General features: G+C 41.1%; 1 protein-coding gene across 1 annotated transcript in view; it reads right to left on the bottom strand.

The window, feature by feature from the left end:
• Window positions 1-12,225, bottom strand: part of LOC100557062 (cytoplasmic phosphatidylinositol transfer protein 1) — an 81,567-nt gene extending 69,342 nt beyond the window's left edge. Inside the window, exons 1-2 of the mRNA XM_062964622.1 lie at window positions 12,028-12,225; window positions 6,896-7,093 (exon numbers count right to left, since the gene is read on the bottom strand). Of these exons, the coding sequence (XP_062820692.1) occupies window positions 6,896-7,093; window positions 12,028-12,210 (381 nt within the window). The 5' untranslated portion in view covers window positions 12,211-12,225. The remainder of the gene's footprint in view (window positions 1-6,895; window positions 7,094-12,027) is intronic.
• Window positions 12,226-13,161: the final 936 nt, after the last annotated feature.

Genomic DNA, 13,161 nt, shown 5'->3' with positions numbered 1-13,161 from the left:
GAAAGTTCCTTGATAAAATTGAAGGAAAAGCTGATAAGGAGAAGACCTGGCTCTGGCTCAAAAATGGGACCCTGAAGAAGGAGACAGAAGGCCTGATCCTTGCAGCCCAGAAGCAAGACATCAGGACAAAGGCAATTATGGCCAAGATCGAAAAATCAGCTGATGACCCAAAATGCAGAATGTGGAAGGAAACCAACGAAACCATTGATCATATCCTCAGCTGCTGTAAGAAAATTGCACAGACAGACTACAAACAGAGGCACAACTACGTGGCCCAAATGATCCATTGGAACTTATGCCTCAAGTACCACCTCCCAGCAGTAAAGAACTGGTGGGATCACAAACCTGCAAAAGTATTGGAAAATGAACATGCAAAAATACTGTGGGACTTCCGAATCCAGACTGACAAAGTTCTGGAACACAACACACCAGACATCACAGTTGTGGAAAAGAAAAAGGTTTGGATCATTGATGTCGCCGTTCCAGGTGACAGTCGCATTGACGAAAAACAACAGGAAAAACTCAGCCGCTCTCAGGAGCTCAAGATGGAACTTCAAATACTCTGGCAGAAACCAGTGCAGGTGGTCCCGGTGGTGATGGGCACACTGGGTGCCGTGCCAAAAGATCTCAGCCGGCATTTGGAAACAATAGACATTGACAAAATTGCGATCTGCCAACTGCAAAAGGCCACCCGACTGGGATCTGCACACATTATCCGAAAATACATCACTCAGTCCTAGACACTTGGGAAGTGTTCGACTTGTGATTTTGTGATACGAAATTCAGCATATAGATCTTGTTTGCTGGTCATACTATGTCTTTGTGTCTATAATAATAAAAATAATAATAATATATCACACAGTCCTAAACGCTTGGGAAGTGTTTGACTTGTGATTTTGTGATACGAAATCCAGCATATAGATCTCGTTTGCTGTGTCATGCTATGTCTTTGTGTCAATAATAATAATAATAATAATAATAATAATAATAATAATAATAATAAATCACACAGTCCTAAACACTTGGGAAGTGTTCGACTTGTGATTTTGTGATACGAAATTCAGCATATAGATCTCGTTTGCTGTGTCATACTATGTCTTTGTGTCAATAATAATAATAATAATAATAATAATAATAATAACAACAACAACTTTACTCTTGTATCTAGTGGTCAAAGGCGACGGAAGCAGCAAGGCCAAATCAACACTGGCTGCCAAGTTCTAGTTCTCATGAACATGAAAAAGCAATTGGAAGGGCTGGCGGGTCAGTGGCAGTATGTATACTAGGCATGTCCGATCGATGAAAAAAATGTTTCAATTCTCGTTTCTAAAGTAGGGGGCGCTGGCGCTTCGGTATAGAAAGTATTTCCGATTTTTTCACCCAAAAATTTTGGATATTTCCGAAAATTCATAATGATTCTAAATGTTTCTAAAATGTTGGACGCGCATGCGCAATCGCTACACACCGGGCTTGTATGGCAATCTTCCATGTGGACGCAGAGGACGTTAGCCCTCACCTTTGCGTCCATCGTGGAAGCTTCTGATTGGCCGGGGAGCAGCAGCCATGTTAGGCTGCGCTAAGCTCCCATTCAAGGTAGGTTGAAGAAACGAATTTAAAAAAATATATATATTTTTTAAAATATATTTTTTAAAAATTTGGGGGGGGGGAATTAACGAAACATTAAGAGACAATTAGAGAATGGGCCAACAATGGTTCGAATTACATTGCTGGTTGCACTGTGAGACAATGTCTCGGAATGCGTATCAAAAAGCGAGAACAATCCGAAATAATTCCGATATACGATTCAAAACGATTTTTTGGACATGTCTAATGTATACTTTCTATACAAAAGGAAAATAAGTTCTTTTGTGGCTTGGGAAAGATGCCAGTCTGAATAATCCTTGGGGAACGACGCCCATTCGGTTGACAATACAGAGCTTGGCAGGACAATGGTATCAAGTGCCTTCCTCCTTTCCGGGGAACAAAGGCCAGGTTAATGGTTCCATGCCTAGGGAAGTCTTGCATACCAAAAGAGTTGCTCACAGCTGCTTGAAAGCATATTTTTGTGGTTTTGCATCCTCATCCTCCTCGCAACATAGCCGCTGGCCATGGTGACTACTATCCAAAGAGGCGGCGGCTTGGAAAAAGTGACTTTCCAAGGAAAGGTACTTGACTGCAATGGCTTTGCCAAAAAACAACCCATGCAGATACAACCCAACAAAGCAAAGAACATGAAAAGCAATGCAGACAAATCCAAGCAGAGAAGTCAGCCTTAGCAGAGCACTTGGTGAACCAACCTGGACACAGCATATTATTGGAGAACACAGAAATGTATTATTATTATTTTATTATGACACAGCAAACAAGATAGATATGCTGGATTTTGTATCACAAAATCACAAGTCGAACACTTCCCAAGTGTCTAGGACTGTATTATTATTATTATTATTATTATTATTATTATTATTATTATTATTATTATTATTTTATTATGACACAGCAAACAAGATAGATATGCTGGATTTCGTATCACAAAATCACAAGTCGAACACTTCCCAAGTGTCTAGGACTGTATTATTATTATTATTATTATTATTATTATTATTATTATTATTATTATTTTATTATGACACAGCAAACAAGATAGATATGCTGGATTTCGTATCACAAAACCACAACTCGAACACTTCCCAAGTGTCTAGGACTGTGTGATGTATTTTCGGATGATGCGTGCAGATCCCAGTCAGGTGGCCTTTTGCAGTTGGCAGATTGTGATTTTGTCAATGTCTATTGTTTCCAAATGCCGGCTGAGATCTTTTGGCACGGCACCCAGTGTGCCCATCACCACCGGGACCACCTGTACTGGTTTCTGCCAGAGTCTTTGCAGTTCAATCTTGAGGTCGTGATAGTGGCTGAGTTTTTCCTGTTGTTTTTCGTCAATGCGACTGTCACCTGGGATGGCGACATCAATGATCCAAACCTTTTTCTTTTCCACAACTGTGATGTCTGGTGTGTTGTGTTCCAGAACTTTGTCAGTCTGGATTCGGAAGTCCCACAGTATCTTTGCGTGCTCATTTTCCAATACTTTTGCAGACTATTATTATTATTATTATTATTATTAATGTTATTTGTCATTATTATTATTGTTGTTATTATTATTTATGATTATTATTAAATGTTATTATTATTGTTGTTGTTGTTGTTATTGTTATTATTATTTTTTAATATTACTAATCCAACCAGAGAAGTCAGCCTTAGCAGAGCACTTGGTGAACCAACCTGGACACAGCATATTATTTGAGAACACGGAAATGTATTATTATTATTATTATTATTATTATTATTATTATTATTATTATTATTATTATTAAATGTAGTTACAGTAGAGTCTCACTTAGCCAAGTCTCGCTTATCCAAGCCTCTGGATAATCCAAGCCATTTCTGTAGTCAATGTTTTCAATATATCATGATATTTTGGTGCTAAATTCATAAATACAGTAATTACAACGTAACATTACTGTGTATTGAGCTACTTTTTCTGTCAAATTTGTTGTCTAACATGATGTTTTGGTGCTTAATTTGTAAAATCATAACCTAATTTGATTTTTAATAGGCTTTTCCTTAATCCCTCCTTATTATCCAAAATATTCGCTTATCCAACGTTCTGCCGGCCCGTTTATGTTGGATAAGTGAGACTCTACTGTATTATTATTATTATTAAATGTCATTATTATTATTGTTATTATTATTTATGATTATTATTAAATGTTGTAGTTATTATTATTATTACTATTATTATTTTTAAATATTACTAATCCAACCAGAGAAGTCAGCCTTAGCAGAGCACTTGGTGAACCAACCTGGACACAGCATATTATTGGAGAACACGGAAATGTATTATTATTATTATTATTATTATTATTATTATTATTATTATTATTATTATTATTATTAAATGTTGTTGTTGTTATTATTATTGTTATTATTATTATTTAGGATTATTATTAAATGTTGTTGTTATTGTTGTTGTTGTTATTATTATTATTATTAAATATTACTAATCCAATTACTAATCTATGTAATTTAAGTCGAAGCCATCCCATCACAAATGGGGGGGGGGATAGGAATCTGGATGATGGGATTTACAGTACCTTCACTCATATCCAGAAAATACTGCAAAGCCCATCAGCCATGGATCTGCACCAAACGTAGCACATAGACACCCCATGACTCACTTCAAGTGCTTGTGATATTTTCTGGGGGAAGGACCAAGGATGATGGGAGTTGCAGTACCTTCACCCACATCCAGAGACTACTGCAAAACCTATCAGTTATGGATCTGCACCAAATGTGACATATTGACAACCCATGACTCACTTCAAGTCCTGGTGATATTTTCTGGGGGAGGGACCAAGGATGATGGGAGTTGCAGTACCTTCACCCACATCCAGAGACTACTACAAAGCCCATCAGCCATGGATCTGCACCAAACCTGGCACACAGACACCTCATGACTCACTTCAAGTCGTGATATTTTGGAGGAAAGGACCAAGGATGATGGGAGTTGCAGTACCTACCACCAAAGACTACTGCAAAGCCCATCAGTCATAGATTTGCACCAAACTTGGCACACAGACACCTCTCGAGTTGCTTCAAGTCCTGGTGATATTTTATGGGGGGAGGGACCAAGGATGATGGGAGTTGCAGTACCTTCACCCACATCGAGACTACTGCAAAGCCCATCAGCCGTAGATCTGTACCAAACTTGACACACTGACACCCCATGATTCACTTCAAGTCCTGGTGATATTTTATGGGGGAGGGACCAAGGATGATGGGAGTTGCAGTACCTTCACCCACATCCAGAGACTACTGCAAAGCCCATCAGTCATAGATTTGCACCAAACATGGCACACAGGCACCTCATGACTCACTTCAAGTTGTGATATTTTGGAGGGAAGGACCAAGGATGATGGGAGTTGCAGTACCTACCACCAGAGACTACTGCAAAGCCCATCAGTCATAGATTTGCACCAAACTTAGCCCACAGACACCTCGGGTCCTGGTACTATATTTGGAGAGAAGGACCCTGGATGATGGGAGTTGCAGTACCTACCACCAGAAACTACTGCAAAGCCCATCAGTCATAGATTTGCACCAAACCTGGCACACAGACACCTTGGGTCCTGGTACTATATTTGGAGGGAAGGACCCTGGATGATGGGAGTTGCAGTACCTACCACCAGAGACTACTGCAAAGCCCATCAGTCATAGATTTGCACCAAACTTGACACACAGACACCTCACGAGTCACTTCAAGTCCTGGTGATATTTTATGGGGGGAGGGACCAAGGATGATGGGAGTTGCAGTACCTACCACCAGAGACTACTGCAAAGCCCATCAGTCATAGATTTGCACTACTGCAAAGCCCATAAGTCATAGATTTGCACCAATCTTGGCACACAGATACCTCTGGAGTCACTTCAAGTCCTGGTGGTATTTTATGGGGGAGGGACCAAGGATGATGGGAGTTGCAGTACCTTCACCCACATCCAGATACTACTACAAAGCCCATCAGTCATAGATTTGCACCAAACTTGGCACACAGACACTCACTTCAAGTCCTGGTGATATTTTTGGGGGAAGGACCAAGGATGATGGGAGTTGCAGTACCTACCACCAGAGACTACTGCAAAGCCCATCAGTCATGGATCTGCACCAAACATGGAATACAGCCACCTCATGAGTCACTTCAAGTCCTGGTGGTATTTTATGGGGGAAGGACCAAGGATGATGGGAGTTGCAGTACCTTCACCCACATCCAGAGACAACTACAAAGCCCATCAGTCATGGATCTGCACCAAACATGGAATACAGGCACCTCATGAGTCACATCAAGTTCTGGTGATATTTTATGGAGGAAGGACCAAGGATGATGGGAGTTGCAGTACCTTCACCCACATCCAGAGACTACTGCAAAGCCCATCAGTCATGGATCTGCACCAAACATGGAATACAGCCACCTCATGAGTCACTTCAAGTCCTGGTGGTATTTTATGGGGGAAGGACCAAGGATGATGGGAGTTGCAGTACCTTCACCCACATCCAGAGACTACTACAAAGCCCATCAGTCATGGATCTGCACCAAACATGGAATACAGGCACCTCATGAGTCACATCAAGTTCTGGTGATATTTTATGGAGGAAGGACCAAGGATGATGGGAGTTGCAGTACCTTCACCCACATCCAGAGACTACTACAAAGCCCATCAGTCATGGATCTGCACCAAACATGGAATACAGCCACCTCATGAGTCACTTCAAGTCCTGGTGGTATTTTATGGGGGAAGGACCAAGGATGATGGGAGTTGCAGTACCTTCACCCACATCCAGAGACTACTACAAAGCCCATCAGTCATGGATCTGCACCAAACATGGAATACAGCCACCTCATGAGTCACTTCAAGTCCTGGTGGTATTTTATGGAGGAAGGACCAAGGATGATGGGAGTTGCAGTACCTTCACCCACATCCAGAGACTACTACAAAGCCCATCAGTCATGGATCTGCACCAAACATGGAATACAGCCACCTCATGAGTCACTTCAAGTCCTGGTGGTATTTTATGGGGGAAGGACCAAGGATGATGGGAGTTGCAGTACCTTCACCCACATCCAGAGACTACTACAAAGCCCATCAGTCATGGATCTGCACCAAACATGGAATACAGCCACCTCATGAGTCACTTCAAGTCCTGGTGGTATTTTATGGGGGAAGGACCAAGGATGATGGGAGTTGCAGTACCTTCACCCACATCCAGAGACTACCGCAAAGCCCATACTCCCCAATTTTTGCTCTCTCTGGGGAGGAGCTATGCCAAGTGTCCCGCCTTTACCTCCTCGGTGGTCAGGGGCATGCAGATGCGGTACTCCTTCACCAGCATGGTGGTTCCGGTGAGGATGAAGGCTCGGCGCTGCCGGAAAAGGTGGGCACCTTCACCAACTTCGCAGCACCCGAAAACTCCTTGGAGAAGCCGACATCCTGCGGGGAGACGGGCGAGGAAGAAAGCGTCAGGACGGAGTGAGCCAGAACTCTGCGAACATGTTGGGCAAGGGAGAGAGAGCGGAGAGACTGTGAGTGTGCACTCCCCTCCCGCACTCCCCCTCTCCCTTCGTTCTGCTTGTGACTTCATCAGGAGTTGTCATGGCAGCCGTTGTGAGGTCAAAATCCTCCTCACGTGTCCGATCCAGCCTTTTTCAGTGACCGCCGGGATCACAGGGCTGTTGTATGTTTTCCGTGCTGTCTGGCCGAGTTCCAGAAGCATTCTCTCCTGACGTTTCGCCCACATCTACGGCAGGCATCCTCAGAGGTTGTGATGCATGGAGAAACTCAGCAAGGAAGGTTTATATATCTTTGGAAGTCTGTTTGAGGCCAGTGTGGAATTCCAGACAGGAATCAATCAGGGGGCAGCTAACGACTCTGAACAAAGGATTCCCCCAGGCCAGGATGTGAGGCTGGGAAGGCCATTTAATGCTAACAAAGGTGATTAATTGGAAGGTTAAAACTTAGGGTTGTAATTGGAAGGTTAAAACTTAGGGGCCAGGCTTTCAAATAACAATTGGCAGCGTTAATTATTAATATGTACGCTGTTGAAGTAAGAACTCTTGTCTGTTGGAGGCCAGTGTGAATGTTGCAATTAATTAATTAAGTAATTAATTAATTACAATATTTATATCCCGCTCTTCTCACCCGACAGGGGACTCAGGGCAGCTTACAAAAAACACACGTATAAAAATTATACAGTGCAATATAATAAATCTATATATATAAAAGAGTGATGGCATCACGGCAGCGGACAAAACAACAAAAGTAAACACCCCACAACCTCGAAAATTGACAGCACAACCCCTCATCCACGCCTCTAGGTTGATACAACAAAAAGAAAAATAAAGTCCTAATTAGAGGGAGATGAATAATTGTTTTTATCCAATTGCTGCCAGTTAGATGGCTAAGCTCTGTTCACTTGGTCTCCTAGCAACCCACTCAGCCCAGGGGACCCTTTACCTTAACTACCACCAATTCCTCAATACCACCATATTGTGGCCAGGCACAGCTAGTCAGTTAAAAAAAATGTTATTAACTTACATCAGTATTCATAAAACACATTATAAAATACAGATAGGCGTGTTCAGTTCAAAAGACTGGGTCTGTCGATTGAGTTCCAGCGTACATAATAATAATTAACGCTGCCAATTGTTATTCGAAAGCCTGGCCCCTAAGTTTTAACCTTCCAATTAAAACCCTAAGTTTTAACCTTCCAATTAATCACCTTTGTAAGCTGGGGTGGCGGTCATCATTAGCATTAAAGGGCCTTCCCAGCCTCACATCCTGGCCTGGGGGAATCCTTTGTTCAGAGTCGTTAGCTGCCCCCTGATCGATCCCTGTCTGGAATTCCACACTGGCCTCCAACAGACTTCCACAGGTATATAAACCTTCCTTGCTTAGTTTCTCCATATACCTCACAACCTCTGAGGATGCCTGCCATAGATGTGGGCAAAACGTCAGGAGAGAATGCTTCCTGAACATGGCCAGACAGCCCGGAAAACACACAACAACCCTGTGATCCCGGCCATGAAAGCCTTCGACAACACAGTTCAGACACTGGCTATTTAAGGATTTAAGAAACCCAACACTCCCCCATGTTTTGGACTACAACTCCCATAACCTATAACCAACATGGTCCACACCAGGGGTCCCCAAACTAAGGCCCGGGGGCCGGATGCGGCCCTCCGAGGTCATTTACTTGGCCCCCGCCCTCATTTTTATAATATCATATATTGTATATACATATAATATTGATAATAATATTATAATGTAATACAATATAACACTAATAATAATACCATATAATAATATTAATTATATATTCTATATTACATATAATATTACTAATAATATTACAGTATAGTGGTATAGTTCAATATAGTAATATATAACGCTAATATTGTGCTATGCTAATAATATAATATATTGTATGTACATATAATTTGTAAGCCACTCTGAGTCCCCTTTGGGGTGAGAAGGGTGTGATACAAATGTATTAAATAAATGCAGTAAATAATAAATAAATAAATAAATAAATAAATTTTAGACTTAGGCTCGCCCAAAGTCTGAAATGACTTGAAGGCACACAACAACAACAACAACAACAACAACAACAACAACAACTCTAATTAACTTGACTATCTCATTGGCCAGAAGCAGGACCACACTTCCCATTGAAATCCTGATAAATGTATGTTGGTTAAAATTGTTTTTATTTTTAAATTTTGTATTGTTCTTTCATTGTTGTTGTTCTTGTTGTTGTTGTTGTTTTTGCACTACAAATAAGACATGTGCAGTGTGCATCGGAATTTGTTTGTATTTTTTTTCAAATGATAATCCGGCCCCTCAACAGTCTGAAGGATTGTGGACCGGCCCTCGGCTTAAAAAGTTTGAGGACCCCTGGTCCACACCATAGATTTAATGCAGGGAATCCTTGTTTGGACAGCTTGAATTGCACTGGATAGTCTTGCAGCCTAAAAGCCTGGCCGCTTTCTACGTACAGGCATGAAGTTGTTGTTTTTTTATAGTCACTCCTTGATTCGTTTTATGGCCAAATTTGGTGTGATTTGGCCCAGTGGTTTAGTTTTTAATTCGGTCTTAATTATGCATGTTACATTTTTATATAGATAGATATACACACACCCCACTTGCCTCACGAGCAGCAAAACCTCTGAAGATGCCATGAGCCACAGATGCAGGCGAAACGTCAGGAGAGAATGCTACTGGAACATAACCAGTGATTCCAGCCATGAAAGCCTTCGACAACTGTAGCATTCTCTCTTGACATTTTGCCTGCATCTATGGCTAATGGCATCTTCAGAGGTTTTGCTGCTAGTGCGGCAAGTGGAGTGTGTGTATATATAATGGACTATCATATATATATATATAAATAGTCCATTATATATATATATATATACACACACACTCATATATATATATATATATATATATAAGTCCATTATATATACACACTCATATATATATAGGATAGTCCAATATATACACACACTCATATATATATATATATATATATATATATATATAGGATATTCCATTATATATAAACACTCATATATATATATGATAGTCCATTATACACACACACATATATATGTATATATATATATATAGGATAGTCCATTATATATACACACTCATATATATATATATATATGATAGTCCATTATATATATACATACACACTCATATGTATGTGTGTATATATATATATATATATATATATGATAGTCCATTATATATACATACTCATATATATATATAGGATAGTCCATTATATATACACACACATATATATAGGATAGTCCATTATATATACACACACATATATATAGGATAGTCCATTATATATACACACTCATATATATATATATATATATATATATATATATATAGGATATTCCATCATATATACACACACATATATATAGGATAGTCCATTATATATACACACCCATATATATATATATGATAGTCCATTATACACACACACACACACACACACACACATAGGATAGTCCATTATATATACACACTCATTATGTATGTATATATATATATATATATATATATATATATATATATAAAATAGTCCATTATATATATATATGCATATCCCACTTGCCTCACTATATGTATGTATGTATAATAATAATAATAATAATAATAATAATAATAATAATAAGTTTATTTGTATCCCGCCTCCATCTCCCCCGAAGGGGACTCGGGGCGGCTTACAGCAAAATCAAAATACAAACAATGATAAAATATAAAACATCAGGACAAAAACAAAACCAATAAAAAATAATATACACAATAAGTTAAAAAACACACACACATATATATATACACACACACACATACACACACATACACATACCGTGTTTCCCCGAAAATAAGACAGTGTCTTATATTAATTTTTGCTCCCAAAGATGCCCTAGGTCTTATTTTCAGGGGGTGTCTTATTTTTCCATGAAGAAGAATTCACATTTATTGTTGAACAAAAAAAATAATACTGTACAGTAGTTGTCATCACAAACCAGCATAACCAGACAAACTGTGAATCCTATCAAGAATTTCTTGTTACAGTAGAGTCTCACTTATCCAACACTCGCTTATCCAACATTCTGGATTATCCAATGCATTTTTGGAGTCAATGTTTTCAATAATCGTGATATTTTGGTGCTAAATTCGTAAATACAGTAATTACTACATAGCATTACTGTGTATTGAATTCCTTTTTCTGTCAAATTTGTTGTATAACATGATGTTTTGGTGCTTAATTGGTAAAATCATAACCTAATTTAATGTTTAATAGGTGTTTCCTTAATCCCTCCTTATTATCCAACATATTCGCTTATCCAACGTTCTGCTGGCCCGTTTATGTTGGATAAGTGAGACTCTACTGTACTACCATTATTTCCATGTACAACAATCTATGGTACGTACATTTACCGATCCTGCATTCTTTGGTGTTCTGTTTGGCAGGCATGCTTCCAAACAAAACCTTTGCTAGGTCTTACTTTCTGGGGAGGCCTTATATTTAGCAATTCAACAAAATTTCTACTAGTCTTATTTTCTGGGGATGTCTTATTTTAGGGGAAACAGGGTAGTACATAATTCTGGTAGCCTGAGTTGCCCTCGACAGTCTACAATTGCCACGATTCCGTCGCTTGGGCTGCCAGAGAGGAGAACCACACAGCCCAGAGCCCACCCAGCCCGGCCAGGCACCACTCACGAAGCCCTCCAGACAGATGGCCACCCTTAGCCCTGCTTGGGACCCTCTTCCCAAGGAAGTTTGGGCTCGCCTGGGTGCCTGGGTGCTGCCTCTGGAGCAGCAGGAGGCGAGGCATCCCTTGGCTGGCTTGCCTACCCGCCAAACCCGACCCCCGTGGCTGGGCTCACCTTCTTCTCCAAGAGGGGCGCTGTCTTTCCGGAGGGGAAACTGAGGCTGGGCGCTGCTGCCTCTGCTTCTGCTCCTGCTGCTCTTCCAGCTGAATCTGGGACCTGCTCCACAGCGGCCTCTCCTGGAGAGAAGCAGTAGCGCAGCCCTGACCGGTGGGAAAAAAAGGAAGGAGGGATTATCATAGAATCATAGAATCATAGAATAGTAGAGTTGGAAGAGACCTCATGGGCCATCCAGTCCAACCCCCTGCTAAGAAGCAGGAAATCGCATTCAAAGCACCCCCGACAGATGGCCATCCAGCCTCTGCTTCAAAGCCTCCAAAGAAGGAGCCTCCACCACGGCCCGGGGCAGAGAGTTCCACTGCTGAACAGCCCTTCTCACAGTGAGGAAGTTCTTCCTGATGTTCAGGTGGAATCTCCTTTCCTGTAGTTTGAAGCCCTTGTTCCCTTGCGTCCTAGTCTGCAGGGCAGAAGAAAACAAGCTCCCTCTGCTCCCTCCTCCCTAGGACTTCCCTTCACGTATTTGTACATGGCTCTCATCATGTCTCCTCTCAGCCTTCTCTTCTGCAGGCTAAACATGCCCAGCTCTTTAAGCCGCTCCTCATAGGGCTTGTTCTCCAGACCCTTCATCATTTTAGTCGCCCTCCTCTGGACGCTTTCCAGCTTGTCAACATCTCCCTTCAACTGTGGTGCCCAAAATTGGACACAGTGTGATTCCAGGTGTGGTCTGACCAAGGCAGAATAGAATAAGGGGGAGCAGGACTTCCCTGGATCTAGACGCTATTCCCCTATTGATGCAGGACAGAATCCCACTGGCTTTTTTAGCAGCCGCATCACATTGTTGGCTCATGTTTAACTTGTTCCCCACGAGGACTCCAAGGTCTTTTTCGCACACACTGCTGTCAAGCCAGGCATCGTCCCCCATTCTGTATCTTTGATTTCCATTGTGGAATATCTTGCATTTGTCCCTGTTGAACTTCATTTTGTGAGTTTCGGCCCATCTCTCGAGTCTGTCAAGATCGTTTTGGATTCTGCTCCTGTCTTCTGGAGTGTTAGCTATCCCTCCCAGTTTTGTGTCGTCTGCAAACTTGATGATCGTGCCTTCTAACCCTTCGTCTAAGTCGTTAATAAAGA

This window comes from Anolis carolinensis, unplaced genomic scaffold (assembly GCF_035594765.1).
Source record: "Anolis carolinensis isolate JA03-04 unplaced genomic scaffold, rAnoCar3.1.pri scaffold_13, whole genome shotgun sequence".
Taxonomy (NCBI): domain Eukaryota; kingdom Metazoa; phylum Chordata; class Lepidosauria; order Squamata; family Dactyloidae; genus Anolis; species Anolis carolinensis.
This window is presented reverse-complemented; position numbering and strand designations above follow the sequence as displayed.